Here is an 18,975-nt window from a genome sequence, read left to right on the forward strand (position 1 = left end):
CGTGGAGTCTCTGTGGAGGACACATACGTACCTTACATCGTCTCTGTTAGAGGCATTTCGATGCTCATTCAGGCGGACTGCAAGATCTCTGCCTGTCTCGCCTACATATTTCTTGGGACAGAACCCACAGGGGATAGTGTAGACACCTGCTGTAGAAGTTAGAGGTGTGGGGCTGCGTTTCGTAGTGAGGTCTTTGATAGATGATGTGTTTATGGTGGAAACATTGATGTTACTCATAGCAAGTGCCCTGTGAGTATTCGTGGCAACATCATCTATCAAAGACCTCACTACGAAACGCAGCCCCACACCTCTTACTTCTACAGCAGGTGTCTACACTATCCCCTGTGGGTTCTGTCCCAAGAAATATGTAGGCGAGACAGGCAGAGATCTTGCAGTCCACCTGAATGAGCATCGAAATGCCTCTAACAGAGATGATGTAAGGTACGCATGTGTCCTCCACAGAGACTCCACGGGGCATTTGATGAACTGGAATGAGGCACAACTCGTTCTCACCGAACCAGACCTCAGATGCCGACGGTGCCTAGAAGCCTCACTAATCGCCATCACCGACACTATAGAACACAACACTGGAAACTACAAAATTTCAAAAACATTGGCATACATGATACTTAAGCAGCACCAACCCAACAACACAGGAGTCACATGATTTCATCGTCTACCCGTCCTCATCATAGGTAGAGGTTGTTTTGATAAGGACCTGCCTCGCATGGGCCAGTACGCCTTCTACAGTGTTCCTCCATTCTTATGTTCTTATGACATTCCTCAGGTCACGTGCGTCACACCTCACTCTCCGCCTATATATATATATAATGTCTTTCTACCTCTGTATGGTAGAAGTGATCAAAGTCCCTGGACCGAAACGTTTTCTAATAAATATGGTATAGTGTTTGCTTACGTGTCTTTCTAAACCATATACATGTATATATATATATATATATATATATATATATATATATATATATATATATATATATATATATATATATATATATATATATATATATATACAGTTGACCCCCGGTTAACGATATTTTTTCACTCCATAAGTATGTTCAGGTGCCAGTACTGACCGAATTTATTCCCATAAGGAATATTGTGAAGTAGATTATTCCTTTCAGACCCCCAAACATACACGTACAAATGCACTTTCATAAATACACTTACATAATTGGTCGCATTTGGAGGTAATCGTTATGCGGGGGTCCACTGTATATATATATATATATATATATATATATATATATATATATATATATATATATATTTATATATATATAATTATATATATATACAGGAAGGCCCCGCTTTATGGCGTTTCACTTTACGGCGTTCCGCTAATACGGTCATTTCAAATTATGACCAAAACTCGCTATACGGCTCCCCCCACCTGACTTTCTAATACGGTCACCGCGCCCCACCTTGTTTGTTTACATTCTTCGTGAGCTCAGTAAGCACTAAGTCTCTCCATTTTGTCTGGAAACTCCAAAATTTCAAATGTTTTTAAAAGTTATTTCATATTTTATATATACTCTGATAATTATACTTATGTATACCTGTACTTAAATAAACTTACATACTGTGCTGGCATGCAGGTACACATTAAAATCAGTAAGAGTGTCTTATGTCTCCAGACGTCATATTAGTAATGATAATAATAATCATCGATTCTCATTTAAATGTCGTATATTACGTTAAATACACATTTTCATTAATCCATCTATGATATTTTTTCAAAATTATATAATAAACACGATACATAACATAAAAAGATGTTAAATACACCCCACAATAGAATAAATAAACATAAATATGAGATGTGGTAGCAGACGACTTGCACAAGTGACGCCATATTAGAAATGCTAATAATAATAATAATAATCACCGAGTCTTATTAAATGTTGTATATTACGTTAATATACACATTTTCATTAATCCATCCATGATATTTTTTTCAAAATTATATAATAAACACGATACATAACATAAAAAGATGATAAATACACCCTACAATAGAATAAATAAACATAAATATGAGATGTCGTAGCCAGATAACTTGTATAAGTGATGCCAAGAATAACATTTTCTCTAATCTAACATAAGAGAAAATGTGTTACTGGGGGTAACTGTAGAAAATTATTCCTTTCGTATGTATGTAAGTAAGTTTATTCAGGTATACACAAATACAGTTACATAGATTATCATACATAACAACATATGTGTAGAGAACCTAGGATAACCCAAAAAAGTCAGAGTGACTTATTTCCATTGCCTTCACTCAGAGCATCATTTCTTCTCAAAATGATGTTACATGAGAATGGGAGTGTTCTTTTTTATTTATTCTACCGTATCAATGTAGAGACAACCTGTACACAATGTAACTTGTACACAAACCAGACATGTACACTTTGTTTACAAAACTTACCTTCGCCTGGTTTGTTTACATAACTCTGCGCCTGTACTCTCTCATGCACTCATTCTTTCTCTCTCTCATTTATTCGTTTTATCTCATTTACTTACTCCTGACCCTACATTAAGACTACAAATATTTTAAGGTAAGTAATGAGTGAACTGTATATACATTTTTATCGCTCTGGGATGCTTAAATATCATAGAATATATGTGTGGGTGGGTTGGCCTGGTATGGTAGCCCGGCTGACTACCATACATACCACACTTGATTTTTTACAATAAATACTACTCATCTCACCCTATATTTTAAGGTAAGTAATGTGTGAACTGTATATACATTTTATCGCTCTGGGATGCTTAAATATCATAGAATTGTATGTGTGGGTAGGGTGGCCTGGTATGGTAGCCTGGCTGACTACCATACATACCACACTTGATTTCTTACAATAAATACTACTTGTCTCACCCTAGATTAAGACTATAAATATTTTAAGGTAAGTAATGAGTGCACTATGTGTGTATTGTACTTTTTATTGGTTTTTGATGCCTGGTTCTATTGCTAACTTAATATATGTTAGTGTAAACTTGTTATCTAGTGTTTGTATGCATTTGTAAGTGGAAAAAAAGGGTGTTCCACTTTACGGCGGTTTCTGCTTTACGGCGGTAGCCTGGAACCTAACCAGCCGTATAAGTGGGGACTTCCTGTATATATATATATATATATATATATATATATATATATATATATATATATATATATATATATATATATATATATATATATATATATATATATATATATATATACACATACATACATACATACATGTCTCCCTCAACATTCACGAGGGTTAGGGGATCAAGAGCCTCGCGAATGTTGAAAAACCGTGGATGTTTGGTGCCCCAATATATTGTAGGGAAATATAATACAATACTGCTTCCTTAACTTGTTGAACCATGAACAATCATAAAATACATGAAAACGTCGTAAATTGTACTAAATACATATGTTATGCCTTAACAACATGTATGTTACTAAATACCACTGCCTCCACCACTGCGAGTCCCTACTACCCTCCCTCCGACCCCCCACAACTGGCAGCCAGCCCTCCCACCACTGTGTGGTGAGTGTTTTGTTTGTTCATTATTTGCTATTAAACTACAGTATAAATAATGTCAACCCATTTGTGACTGCATATTGGAATGGCTATTCGGACAGGTATTGGAAGGTGACATCATGTGTTTACTCTTGAACACAGCAAAGAATCAAACTATTTGTGCTACTGCTAATAATAATAATAATAATAATAATAATAATAATAACAATAATAATAATAATAATATTAGTGAGTGTGGGGGAAGTTCGTGAGGCAGTAGGTAAAATGAAAGGGGGTAAGGCAGCCGGGATTGATGGGATAAAGATAGAAATGTTAAAAGCAGGTGGGGATATAGTATTGGAGTGGTTGGTGCAATTATTTAATAAATGTATGGAAGAGGGTAAGGTACCTAGGGATTGGCAGAGAGCATGCATAGTTCCTTTGTATAAAGACAAAGGGGATAAAAGAGAGTGCAAAAATTATAGGGGGATAAGTCTGCTGAGTATACCTGGTAAAGTGTATGGTAGAGTTATTATTGAAAGAATTAAGAGTAAGACGGAGAATAGGATAGCAGATGAACAAGGAGGCTTTAGGAAAGGTAGGGGGTGTGTGGACCAGGTGTTTACAGTGAAACATATAAGTGAACAGTATTTAGATTAGGCTAAAGAGGTCTTTGTGGCATTTATGGATTTGGAAAAGGCGTATGACAGGGTGGATAGGGGGGCAATGTGGCAGATGTTGCAAGTGTATGGTGTAGGAGGTAGGTTACTGAAAGCAGTGAAGAGTTTTTACGAGGATAGTGAGGCTCAAGTTAGAGTATGTAGGAAAGAGGGAAATTTTTTCCCAGTAAAAGTAGGCCTTAGACAAGGATGTGTGATGTCACCGTGGTTGTTTAATATATTTATAGATGGGGTTGAAAGAGAAGTAAATGCGAGGGTCTTGGCAAGAGGCGTGGAGTTAAAAGATAAAGAATCACACACAAAGTGGGAGTTGTCACAGCTGCTCTTTGCTGATGACACTGTGCTCTTGGGAGATTCTGAAGAGAAGTTGCAGAGATTGGTGGATGAATTTGGTAGGGTGTGCAAAAGAAGAAAATTAAAGGTGAATACAGGAAAGAGTAAGGTTATGAGGATAACAAAAAGATTAGGTGATGAAAGATTGAATATCAGATTGGAGGGAGAGAGTATGGAGGAGGTGAATGTATTCAGATATTTGGGAGTGGATGTGTCAGCGGATGGGTCTGTGAAAGATGAGGTGAATCATAGAATTGATGAGGGGAAAAGAGTGAGTGGTGCACTTAGGAGTCTGTGGAGACAAAGAACTTTGTCCTTGGAGGCAAAGAGGGGAATGTATGAGAGTATAGTTTTACCAACGCTCTTATATGGGTGTGAAGCATGGGTGATGAATGTTGCAGCGAGGAGAAGGCTGGAGGCAGTGGAGATGTCATGTCTGAGGGCAATGTGTGATGTGAATATAATGCAGAGAATTCGTAGTTTGGAAGTTAGGAGGAGGTGCGGGATTACCAAAACTGTTGTCCAGAGGGCTGAGGAAGGGTTGTTGAGGTGGTTCGGACATGTAGAGAGAATGGAGCGAAACAGAATGACTTCAAGAGTGTATCAGTCTGTAGTGGAAGGAAGGCGGGGTAGGGATCGGCCTAGGAAAGGTTGGAGAGAGGGGGTAAAGGAGGTTTTGTGTGCAAGGGGCTTGGACTTCCAGCAGGCATGCATGAGCGTGTTTGATAGGAGTGAATGGAGACAAATGGTTTTTAATACTTGACGTGCTGTTGGAGTGTGAGCAAAGTAACATTTATGAAGGGGTTCAGGGAAACTGGCAGGCCGGACTTGAGTCCTGGAGATGGGAAGTACAGTGCCTGCACTCTGAAGGAGGGGTGTTAATGTTGCAGTTTAAAAACTGTTGTGTAAAGCACCCTTCTGGCAAGACAGTGATGGAGTGAATGATGGTGAAAGTTTTTCTTTTTCGGGCCACCCTGCCTTGGTGGGAATCGGCCAGTGTGATAATAAAAAATAAAAAAAATATATATATACATTATATATATATATATATATATATATATATATATATATATATATATATATATATATATATATATATATATATATATATATATATATATACATACATGTAATATATATTCATACAAGTATAATATACACACACACACACAGTGGACCCTCGGTTATCGGCCACAATCCATTCCGGAAGGTCAGCCTTAAACCAAAATGGCCGAAAACCGAAATAATGTTTCCCCTAAGAATTATTGTAAATACAATTAATCCGTTTCAGATACCCAAAAATATTAACAAAAAATACATTTTTTAAATATTAACTATAGTTTTACATATACAAAACAATGAGAAAGAAATATAAAGCACCACTTTTACTAATAAATGAACATTACATACCTTTGTTGAAGACTCTTGTTGGCATATGGAAGAAGGTGAGGAGGGATTACTTCCCTTTGTCTTTTTCTGCCACTAGGACCGGCTTGAGAGTCACTGCACCCCTGTCACACAAAAAAAACTGTCCACACCCTTCCTGCCTGCTACTCTCCCTGCCTCCCTACTACACTCCCTCCCTGCCTGCTATACTCCCTGCCTTCCTGCTACACTCCCTGCATGCCTGCTACACTCCCTGCATGCCTGCTACACTCCCTGCATGCCTGCTACACTCCCTGTATGCCTGCTGCACTCCCTGGATGCCTGCTACACTCCCTGGATGCCTGCTACACTCCCTGGATGCCTGCTACACTCCCTGGATGCCTGCTACACTCCCTGCATGCCTGCTTCACTCCCTGCATGCCTGCTACACTCCTTGCCTCTGTGCCTCCTTGCTACACTCACTGCATGCCTGCTACACTCCCTGCCTTCCTGCTACACTCCCTGCCTTTCTGCTACACTCCCTGCATGCCTACTACACTCACTGCCTGCCTGCTACACTCACTGCCTGCCTGCTACACTCCCTGCATGCCTGCTACACTCTCTGCCTTCCTGCTACACTCCCTGCATGCCTGCTACACTCCTTGCTTCTATGCCTGCCTGCCTTGAATTCTATTGTGTTTCTCACTTTCTTTACCAAAGGAACTTTACAAGGAACTTTCTTTGGGCCCATGGTGGCTTATTTCGCAGTTGCAGTCAGTCAATAACCACAAAAAAATGGATTATAGTGAACTGTTTGGATGAAAGAGCAGAAGTTTCCTCACTTGCGCAGAGACACAGCCAGACTGACTCACAAACTCGCGAGCGGCTGGCGGGTGGACGCATCCAATACGGCCGATAAGCGATATAACAGCCGATAACCAGAACAAAATTTCGGCCAAAAAACTGGGTGATAACAGAGTTGGCCAATAGCCGGAATGACTGATAACCGAGGGTCCACTGTATGTAAATAACATATACAGTGGACCCCTGGTTAACGATATTTTTTCACTCCAGAAGTATGTTCAGGTGCCAGTACTGACCGAATTTGTTCCCATAAGAAATATTGTGAAGTAGATTAGTCCATTTCAGACCCCCAAACATACACGTACAAACGCACTTACATAAATACACTTACGTAATTGGTCACATGCGAAGGTAATCGTTATGCGGGGGTCCACTGTATACATAAATCAATTAAATTTCTTGAGCAGCTGCAGTTTAATATTTCAGCTGCTCCTGAGGAGATGTATTGGCTGAGTCACTTAAACCAAGAAGAACTTTGTGAGAAATATGTTGGTTTAAGGGATGACTTCTACACACTTAAGAAATTCTCTTGTAAGCAAGAGGATAAAATAAAGAAGTAAGTTAGAATTGGTGTTTTGCTTCAGTTAACTATCACTCCTATAATGCCATTAATTGAATGAATGATGTTGAATGTTTCCTTTTCTCTGCTTGCCCAACTTTAGTGGATGATGGTTGTTGTGGTAGACAAGAAAGAAAAATAATGCACTTTTGAGGATGTCTTTGTGATAGAATATATCTCATTAATATTATGGTACACAAAAAAAAAAATTTCTTGAAAGTAGCATACAGTGTGGATAGCTGAATTGTCACTTCTTAATTGTACCTGTGTAGTAGTTGTTTTGTACTGTCTATGAGTGAAGAAATATTAGTTAAAAAATGGTGCCCTGCCTTATGGTTGAAGAGCTGTAGTTTTTTGGTAATGTTATTTTTGCTAATGTGTAACATTGTCATTTTGTGTCAAGTTTGTGTACATAACATCCACACATATATCTTATGGATGCTCATGGATCACTACATCTTGGTACTTTCTTCACACCCTTCTTTCACCCTTTCCTTGGATTTTTTCCTCCACCATCATTCATCCACTTGAAATTTATGCACCCTCTTAACCTGTTTTATGTCATTATTTCTGTGTTCAAATCATCTCAATACACAGTTTTACTGGTACCTGTAAGTTTTCCTTTTTTTCCAGCACACTTTAGACACCTAACATTACTGCAAGGACTGTTAAGTCATCCTAACTGTCCAGCATTTCTTGAAATAAAACTGGTGTACTCAAAGAGTACATCAGTTTTATTTCAGTTGCCTTTTTCAATGTCCTGACATGCCTACTTTGTCCTTCCTGTGATTTTCAAAGCTTTTTTTTTTTATCTAACTCCTCTTTTCTCTATCATTTTTGACCTGCATCCTGTCTACTAGCATCCTTCCTTGGCACTACCATCTCTTTCACTTTATTCCCTAAGGAAAGTGCCTTGTTGCCAGTGATGGGCTCTTGATTCAGGGAAGTTTAAATGCCTTCCCTGGTTTGTGCCGGTTTGTGTCTGTGCTCTATGACCCCTATGGGTTGAGCACCTTCCCTTGTCTTTCACCTCTGCTATATAACACTATGACCCCTGTTGATCTTACTTTTTCCATAAATATGCAGCAGCCTTTACTATAATTCATCCTCACTTTATGTAATTTTATTGCATTGTAATTAAAAAAAGTGCAATAAAAATAATCATAGTGTGCAAAAATCTTGATATTTTGCACTGTACAGTAATCTACACATACACTGCTATGCATGATAATGTATGTAACTGTATTTATGTGTACCTGTACCTAAATAAACTTCCAGCTAAAAAAAATTACAGCAAGTAACATGTGAAATTTGGGTAATGTAATCTGTAGATTTTTTCAACCAGCTCACTGATATCCAAAAGTGCAGCTTCCCATGCCATTTTATTACAGTATTACTTTATTATTCTTGGTTATTGCTTATTCGAATGCATTTATTTTTTATGTACAATATGATAGAGTGGATAAGGGAGCAATGTGGCAGATGTTGTAAGTGTATGGAATAGGTAGTAAGTTACTAAATGCTGTAAAGAGTTTTTATGAGGAAAGTGAGGTTCAGGTTAGGGTGTGTAGGAGGAAGAGGGAGATTACTTCCCAGTCAAAGTAGGTCTTAGACAAGGATGTGTAATGGCACCATGGTTGTTTAACATGCACCAGTAGGGAACCAGTAGGGAATACAGTCACAAAAAAAAAGGCAAGCAGAAACCAGGCCTATGCAAATTCTACGCACTTGGTATCTGTGGGCATGGAATATCTGGAAAAACAGATGGGACATACAACTTTGACCACCCCAGAAAATGCCATGCCCATATGACAAGAGAAAAATGCAACCTTCATTCCTGTAAGCTTTTCCACCCTGAAATGTGTCACTCTTCAGTTCAGGAAAGACAGTGCTATAACTTATATTGCCAGGCACACCACCTAAAGGGGACAAGAAGATACAAAGCATCCAGACCATGGGAAAACTTGGGTAGCCACAGCCACTCCAGAGAGAGTGGTTTTTTAACCCCAAGAAGGAAGAAAAGTTGGCAGGAAATGACAGAAATCGTACACCAGCTCTGATCATTTCTGAAGTGGAATCACAGCCAATGGCCTCTACTCCAAAACAACAGATATTTGTGCCAGGACCCCCTTCCCTCCCCATACCACCATTCCGACGACATTCATCTTTGCAAGGCCAGCAACAAACAACAAAATGCCTTTCATCCGTGGGCTGCTTACAGAGTCAAACACAATGTTCACGGTTTTCACAGAGACCCACATAAAGGATCACTTGGATAATGATATATGGATCCTCGGTTACAACCTATACAGATGCAACAGAGTGAACAGGCAAAAGGAAGGGGAGTTGGCCTGTATCTCACAGAGTCACTTATATGCTCGAAACTACTGAATGCCTCAGTTGATGTAGTTGAAGTTTTGGCAGTAAAAATCGAGAACCAAAACCTGGTCGTTGTGGTTGTATACAAGCCTCCAGATGCAATGTCCCAACAATTCCACTGTCTGGAAAATCTTCCAGCTCCTGCCCCCAACATCTTGCTCCTGGGGGATTTCAACCTAAGGCACCTAAAATGGAGGAATATAGCAAATAATGTTGTAGCAGAGATAACACCAAGAGGCAGCTCAGATGAAAACTTGCACACACACACGAGCTTTTAAATCTTTGCACCAAATTCTCCTTAAACCAGCAAATAATAAAGCCTACAAGATTGGAGAATACACTGGACCTCATCTTCACTAACAGTGATGAACTGATACAAAATGTCACCATATCAAAAACAATATACAGTAGGGCCCTGCTTTTCGGCGTTTCGCCTTATGGCGTTCCACTAATATGGCAATCTCAAATTATGACCAAAACTTTCTATATAGCAAGTGGTCTTTCAAATACAGTGGACCCCCGAGTTTCATGATTAATCCGTTCCAGAGAGTCTGCCGAATGGCGAAACCGTTTTCCCCATAAGAAATAATGGAAATAAAATTAATCTGTTCCAGACACCCAAAAATGTTAATTTTTTTTTTTCAAATTAAATAAAGATTTACATAAAGAAAATGATGAGAAATCAAGTACTACATACATATACTATAGAATAATATGTAATAACATTACACTTACCTTTACTGAAGACTTCTGGGTGGATGAAAGACAGGAGGAGGGAATAGGAGGAAGGTGTACACTATTGTTTGGAAGGGGAATCTTCCATAAAGATGTCAGGTACCAAGTCCTTATCTAGGGTTACTTCGCTTCTTTGTTTTTTAATGACACTGGGAACAACTTGAGTCACTGGACCCCTGTTGATCAGAATTTCTGTCCAGAGAGCTCTTTTTCTGGTGTTTCTTTAACCCTTTGGTAGTTGGCAGGTCCTCTCAGAGACTTGTTCTCAGGGTCGGCCAAATTTAAAAAAAAAAAAAAAAAAAAATTCTTATGAAAAGATAGAGAATCTTTTCCCGATCATAATGACACCGAAAGTATGAAATTTGATGGAAAACTTAAGGAATTATGCTCTTGCGAAGTTAGCAGTCTTGATGATGTTTATGCATCGGCGATTTTGCCCACTTTGAGCCCTATTTTCGGCCAATTCCAGTGTACTAGCCGACAAAAATCATAACTATTTCACTAGAACTCCATTTTTTTTCTATCGAATGAGTACAAGAAACCACCCATTTACCGATTTCAACTATCCAATAAAGTGGTCAGAATTTAGCAATTTTGCCAATTTCACACAAATTTCAAAAGATGCCAATTTCTGAATAGGGTCCAGAATAAACAAGAAAGACATTCCTGGCACTAAAATAACAAGTTCTCTGTTCGTTAGTCATATCCCCAGGCCCCTCTTATATTTCTTTGGCTTTCCACTTTGAATTTTGGTTGATCAGGCGCTGATCCACCAGGAGGCCTGGTCACAGACCGGGCCGCGGGGGCGTTGACCCCCGAAACTCTCTCCAGGTAAACTCCAGGTTACAAAAAAAATAAGATTTACTGTTATGCAGACTACTGCATTAGTGTAGAAATGGTATAAATAATATCAGCACACTTGTGAAAGAATATTAGACTCACCAGTTGATGTGTATTGGACGTTTGGCATGATTTGTTTACTTTTGAATTTTGGTAAAAATCGAACATTTCTGCTATTTTGAGCTCAATTTCAAGGTACTTTTCATTGTAAAATCAGTCAAAATCGTCTCAATTTCTGTAATATGTCTTCCATTCAATAAAATGAGACAAAGAAAACTAGAATACAACAATAAATACCATACGAAAATACAGTGCAAAGTCGCTGTTTTAATCCAAAAACACGGTCAAAGTTTTTTTTCTCATTACGCACTGTGTGCTGCAGGATTTTTTTTATACTGCGCACACTGACCACATAGACCCATTGTTTCATATGTAGGCCTACCAGCTTTCTCTCACTAGATTTGAAGGTGCTAGAATTTAGGCGTACTAGTACGTCAAAAACCCTGGATTGTAAGCTGTACTAGTACGTCCGAAACCCCCAAAGGGTTAAGATTTGTCTGAAATGAGACACAACACTGTCATTGTACATGTTGCCAATACGGCCTGCAACAGCTTTGTCAGGGCAAAGTTCATCCATAAATAATTGCACTTCAGTCCACTTTGCAAATGTCCTTAATTTTTGAAGAAGGCACCTTCCTTCATCTCTCTTCCTTTTCCTCTGCAGCAATTTCCTGAGCTGTGGTCTCTTGCTGTTACAGATGAAGCTCTTCCAGCTCTGCAGTGGTTAGCTCTTCATCATGGTCCTCCACTAACTCTTCCACATCCTCGAAACTCACATCCAACCCCATGGAATTCCCCAGTGACACAATACTTTCCACAACTGGCATAGGCTCCTTGGGGTCAGCCTCAAACCCTTCAAAATCCCTCTCTTGTACACATTGTGGCCACAATTTTCTCCAAGCAGAATTCAAAGTTCGGCAAGTCACTCCCTCCCAAGCCTTACCTATAAGGTTTATGCAAGTGAGGATATTGAAGTGATCTTTCCAGAAATCTCTTAGGGCCAGTTCAGTGTTTGAGGTCACTTCAAAGCACTTTTGAAACACTGCTTTGGTGTAGAGTTTTTTGAAGTTTGAAATGACCTGCTGGTCCATGGGCTGGAGGAGAGGAGTGGTATTAGGAGGCAAGAACTTCACCGTGATGAAACTAAACTACTCCACTATTTGCTCTTCCAAGTCTGGAGGATGAGCAGGAGCATTGTCCATTACCAGGAGGCATTTGAGTGGTAATTTATTTTCCAGGAGGTATTTCTTCACACTGGGGCAAAACACTTCATTAAACCAGTCAAGGAAAATTCCCCTTGTGACCCATGCCTTACTGTTAGCCTTCCACATCACACACAAATTACTCTTGGCGACACTATTTTTCTTGAACACTCTAGGATTTTCAGAGTGATACACCAGTAAAGGCTTCACTTTGCAATCTCCACTAACATTACTACTAAACATGAGAGTTAGCCTGTCTTTCATAGGCTTGTGTCCTGGGAGTGCCGTTTCCTCCTGCGTGATGCAGGTCCTCTTTGGCATTTTCTTCCAAAAGAGGCCTGTTTCGTCACAATTGAACACTTGTTGGGGTTTGAATTTTCCAGTGTCTACGTACTCCTTAAACTCCTGTACAAACTTCTCAGTCGCTTTTTTGTCAGAACTGGCAGCCTCACCATGCCTTACCACACTGTGTATGCCACTACACTTCTTAACCCTTTGACTGTCGAAAGGCCCAATCCTGAAGTGTCTCCTGGTGCCGCAAAATATTCGAAAAAAAAAATTATTTTTTCTTATGAAAATGTTAAGATTATTTTTCTGATTGTTTTAGTCCAAAAAAAAAATTTTCCCATCAGTACTTACTGAGATATTGGGGCGTGAAGTTTGCCAAAAATGAGCTGTGAACGGCAACAGCGGTGGCTGCCGCTCACCCGATAAACTTTGATTTACTTGTATTCGACGGTTTCTTGTTTTTTTCACTATTTTATTTTTTCACATAACTTTTGTGGCCTGTGAGACCAAATTGTTGTGCAGTGTTCAAATATACACTCGTTGAATGTAACACAATTATAGCTAAAACACTCGTATCATTATTATGTTCCTAAAACTTGTTTACACAAACAATATAAAAAATTGTTTATTACGATTCTTCTATAATATATATACCTATGTACAATCACTGGACACTTTTAGAACTGCTGCAGCTTGTGGAATTCTTTGAAACATGGGTATAAGCACAATGGTGTTTTACACTCCTCACACATAAAACGAGTGTCTCTGCATTTGTGTGGGCGTTTTGTGGTATGTCCACAGACAAAACACCTCTTCTGAGCATTTTTCTTGAGAGCAGTAGCAGGCAGTGATATGGGGTAGTGATCACCAGGCTTCAGACGAGAGGACATGTGTTGATAATTTCGTGGGCGCTGGTCTATTGCAGGTGTTGTTCCTTGGTACTTGAATATTATTTGTCTGATGACTGACAAACAAAATTCACCATATTTGGGTTTGTTCTTGGTCTTCAACTTATACATATTATAAGCATTCAGCATGGAAATGTCAAGAAGATGGAAAAACAGTTTTATGTACCACTTATAACTCTTGCAAACACAGTCAACAAACCCAATCTGCATGTCACATTTGTCCACTAAGCTCATATTGAGGTTGTAATCCATCACAGCTGAAGGTTTTACAATGGGCTCATTGGTCTTTCTATTCTGCTTGCCAGTGTCTACTATTTCGTGTCGGTGAACTGATGTCAGCAGTGTGACATCATGTTTGTCATGCCACCGAAATGCCATGATGTCATTGGCAGCAAACACCTGCACTTCACCTCTACGACTGCCAGCATGGAACCTAGGCATATGCTTACGATTTCCACGCACTGTGCCACACACATCTGTCATGTTCACTCGCAAGAAATCACTGAGTAAAGGGCTTGTGTACCAGTTGTCAGTATATAAAATATGTCCCTTACCAAGATATGGTTCCATCATTGTTCTAACCACATCACCAGAGATACCCAGTAGCTTTCTGGCATCTTCCAATGTTTTACTGCCAGTGTACACAATTATATCCAAAACCAGACCAGTTTTGGAATCACACAGAACAAATAACTTTATACCAAAGCGTTTCCTCTTGCTTGGTATATACTGTTTGAATGAGAGTCTTCCTTTGAACAAAATCAAAGACTCATCAATAACAAGCTTCCTGAAGGGATAAAAATACATACAGCACCTTTGTTTCAGGTACATAAACACACGTCTGATCTTATATAACCTGTTGCTTCTGTCAGGCCTTGTTTTGTCTGAAAAGTGTAACATACGTAACATTATAATGTCACTGAAAGCAGGGGTTGAAATCAGGCGGTCTATCATCCAGTATGTGTTGACACTGTGCTTGTACACATGTGGCATAAGCATTATTGTGGCAAAGAACAGATACATCTCTGCCACAGTTGTGTCCTTCCAGTGGTGTAGGAGTGATCTTGGTGAAAGAATAGTGTTTGCCATGGTGTACTCAAAGTATGTATTGCTTTCCCTGGCAATAATGTCCATCAGGGGTTCATCGAAGAACAACTAAAAGCATTCCAGTTCAGTGGCATTGTTCCCAAGTGTACATGATAGCCGTATTTCACTTTGTCCTCCATCAAAGTCGTGGGGACTGGGAACAAACTCGTCACTTTGCTGCCAATCCCAGATGCGGTTAGCTGGTGGGTTCTGGATATTGTAACGTGGTTGTGGTTGTGCAGGTTGTGGTTGTTGTGGGAGTGTGGGGTCGGGTGAGGCTGGTTGTAGTTGTGCAGAGTCAGCAGCGTGGGTAGTAGCGTGGCCCATGACTCATGCCACCATCACTATCACCACCTCCGTCTGCTGCCTCACTTGCATCATTGATACCCATAGTAACAATATCGTCATCTTTTCTATCAGGTCATGGTGTAGGGCCACGGGATGTGCTCCGAGATGTACTCCTTCCTCTTGGATGAGCATATGGCACACTACCAGACCGCATGCGATGTCATATATACTGCCGCTTCACTGGGAATATTCACCCTCACTGTCACAACCAGAACTGCTTTCAATAATAGTATGCTTCAATAATAATAGTATGCTTAAATAGTATGCTTAAATTACTAAATAAAATAAATAACCTTGAAATCACTATCACTGTCACTTACACTGCTCACATCTGAGTCTTGTACACGGGCAAATAGTTTCCTCTTTCGTTCTGGTACAGGTGAACATGAACAAGCCGGCCCAGCACCAGAGGTGGAAGGTTGTGGGTCATCTGGGTTTTCATCACTAATTACGTTATCCTGGGCACTTTTTTCGGTCACACCCACTTCAAAACCAGGGAATTCACTTTCACTGACACTTTCATCGCCGCTAGAGCTATCACTTGGGAACAAAAGACCTCCAATCCGCCGAGGAGTGAGGAACTTCTTACCGCGAGGCATGGTGAAAATGGACTACCAAGATGGCGTTCCCACAATGCACCGCTGAGTCTCAGATTTTTTTCACAGGGTGCACACCCACCACTGAGACCCATTCTCTCTCATGTAGGCCTACCAGCCCTCTCCCGCTTGATTTGAAGCCGCTAGAATTTATGCATATAGATACGTCAAACACGGTATCTCTCATGACGTGTATATACGACCACTACAGTCAAGGGGTTAAATCTCTCAAACCAACCTTTGCTGGCCTTAAAATCACAAGCATCACCACTTGTTGCAGGCATTTTCTTTATGAGATCGTCATGCAACTACCTTGCCTTTTCACATAATATCGGCTGCATAATACTATCTCCTACTAACTGTTTTTGGGTAATCCACACCAACATTAACCTTTCCACTTCTTAGAGGGTTTGCAATCTCTTTTTTTGTCAGTAGGTAGTAGGTTGGTAGACAGCAACCACCCAGGGAAGTACTACCGTCCTGCCAGATGACTGTGAAACAAAAACCTGTAATTGTTTTGCATGATGGTAGGATTGCTGGTTTCTTTTTCTGTCTCATAAACACGCTAAGATAACAGGGATATCTTGCTACTCCTACTAACACTTTGGTCACACTTCACAGACACGCACATGCATATATATATATACATACATCTAGGTTTTTCTCCTTTTTCTAAATAGCTCTTGTTCTTTTTTATTTCTTCTATTGTCCATGGGGAAGTGGAAAAGAATCTTTCCTCCGTAAGCCATGCGTGTCGTATGAGGCGACTAAAATGCCGGGAGCAATGGGCTAGTAACCCCTTCTCCTGTATACAATTACTAAAAAAGAGAAGAAGAAAAACTTTATAAAACTGGGTTGCTTAAATGTGCGTGGATGTGGTGCGGATGACAAGAAACAGATGATTGTTGATGTTATGAATGAAAAGAAGTTGGATGTCCTGGCCCTAAGCGAAACAAAGCTGAAGGGGGTAGGAGAGTTTCAGTGGGGGGAAATAAATGGGATTAAATCTGGAGTATCTGAGAGAGTTAGAGCAAAGGAAGGGGTAGCAGTAATGTTAAATGATCAGTTATGGAAGGAGAAAAGAGAATATGAATGTGTAAATTCAAGAATTATGTGGATTAAAGTAAAGGTTGGATGCGAGAAGTGGGTCATAATAAGCGTGTATGCACCTGGAGAAGAGAGGAATGCAGAGGAGAGAGAGAGATTTTGGGAGATGTTAAGTGAATGTATAGGAGGCTTTGAACCAAGTGAGAGAGTAATTGTGGTAGGGGACCTGAATGCTAAAGTAGGAGAAACTTTTAGAGAGGGTGTGGTAGGTAAGTTTGGGGTGCCAGGTGTAAATGATAATGGGAGCCCTTTGATTGAACTTTGTATAGAAAGGGGTTTAGTTATAGGTAATACATATTTTAAGAAAAAGAGGATAAATAAGTATACACGATATGATGTAGGGCGAAATGACAGTAGTTTGTTGGATTATGTATTGGTAGATAAAAGACTGTTGAGTAGACTTCAGGATGTACATGTTTATAGAGGGGCCACAGATATATCAGATCACTTTCTAGTTGTAGCTACACTGAGAGTAAAAGGTAGATGGGATACAAGGAGAATAGAAGCATCAGGGAAGAGAGAGGTGAAGGTTTATAAACTAAAAGAGGAGGCAGTTAGGGTAAGATATAAACAGCTATTGGAGGATAGATGGGCTAATGAGAGCATAGGCAATGGGGTCGAAGAGGTATGGGGTAGGTTTAAAAATGTAGTGTTAGAGTCTTCAGCAGAAGTTTGTGGTTACAGGAAAGTGGGTGCAGGAGGGAAGAGGAGCGATTGGTGGAATGATGATGTAAAGAGAGTAGTAAGGGAGAAAAAGTTAGCATATGAGAAGTTTTTACAAAGTAGAAGTGATGCAAGGAGGGAAGAGTATATGGAGAAAAAGAGAGAGGTTAAGAGAGTGGTGAAGCAATGTAAAAAGAGAGCAAATGAGAGAGTGGGTGAGATGTTATCAACAAATTTTGTTGAAAATAAGAAAAAGTTTTGGAGTGAGATTAACAAGTTAAGAAAGCCTAGAGAACAAATGGATTTGTCAGTTAAAAATAGGAGAGGAGAGTTATTAAATGGAGAGTTAGAGGTATTGGGAAGATGGAAGGAATATTTTGAGGAATTGTTAAATGTTGATGAAGATAGGGAAGCTGTGATTTCGTGTATAGGGCAAGGAGGAATAACATCTTGTAGGAGTGAGGAAGAGCCAGTTGTGAGTGTGGGGGAAGTTCGTGAGGCAGTAGGTAAAATGAAAGGGGGTAAGGCAGCCGGGATTGATGGGATAAAGATAGAAATGTTAAAAGCAGGTGGGGATATAGTTTTGGAGTGGTTGGTGCAATTGTTTAATAAATGTATGGAAGAGGGTAAGGTACCTAGGGATTGGCAGAGAGCATGCATAGTTCCTTTGTATAAAGGCAAAGGGGATAAAAGAGAGTGCAAAAATTATAGGGGGATAAGTCTGTTGAGTGTACCTGGTAAAGTGTATGGTAGAGTTATAATTGAAAGAATTAAGAGTAAGACGGAGAATAGGATAGCAGATGAACAAGGAGGCTTTAGGAAAGGTAGGGGGTGTGTGGACCAGGTGTTTACAGTGAAACATATAAGTGAACAGTATTTAGATAAGGCTAAAGAGGTCTTTGTGGCATTTATGGATTTGGAAAAGGCGTATGACAGGGTGGATAGGGGGGCAATGTGGCAGATGTTGCAAGTGTATGGTGTAGGAGGTAGGTTACTGAAAGCAGTGAAGAGTTTTTACGAGGATAGTGAGGCTCAAGTTAGAGTATGTAGGAAAGAGGGAAATTTTTTCCCAGTAAAAGTAGGCCTTAGACAAGGATGTGTGATGTCACCGTGGTTGTTTAATATATTTATAGATGGGGTTGTAAGAGAAGTAAATGCGAGGGTCTTGGCAAGAGGCGTGGAGTTAAAAGATAAAGAATCACACACAAAGTGGGAGTTGTCACAGCTGCTCTTTGCTGATGACACTGTGCTCTTGGGAGATTCTGAAGAGAAGTTGCAGAGATTGGTGGATGAATTTGGTAGGGTGTGCAAAAGAAGAAAATTAAAGGTGAATACAGGAAAGAGTAAGGTTATGAGGATAACAAAAAGATTAGGTGATGAAAGATTGAATATCAGATTGGAGGGAGAGAGTATGGAGGAGGTGAACGTATTCAGA

At 39.8% G+C, this 18,975-nt stretch overlaps 1 protein-coding gene across 12 annotated transcripts in view; it reads left to right on the forward strand.

Annotated features, from left to right (window-relative positions):
• LOC128686323 (protein fantom) overlaps positions 1 to 18,975 on the forward strand; it is a 286,463-nt gene that overhangs the window by 36,600 nt on the left and 230,888 nt on the right. For 8 of the 12 annotated variants that reach the window (XM_070085930.1, XM_070085931.1, XM_070085926.1 and 5 more), the window contains exon 3: positions 7,196 to 7,325. The exons of the other annotated variants lie outside the window; for them this stretch is intronic. In XM_070085930.1, the coding sequence (XP_069942031.1) occupies positions 7,196 to 7,325 (130 nt within the window). The remainder of the gene's footprint in view (positions 1 to 7,195; positions 7,326 to 18,975) is intronic. 12 annotated transcript variants of the gene reach the window in all.

This window comes from Cherax quadricarinatus, chromosome 17, assembly GCF_038502225.1.
Source record: "Cherax quadricarinatus isolate ZL_2023a chromosome 17, ASM3850222v1, whole genome shotgun sequence".
NCBI classification, from domain to species: domain Eukaryota; kingdom Metazoa; phylum Arthropoda; class Malacostraca; order Decapoda; family Parastacidae; genus Cherax; species Cherax quadricarinatus.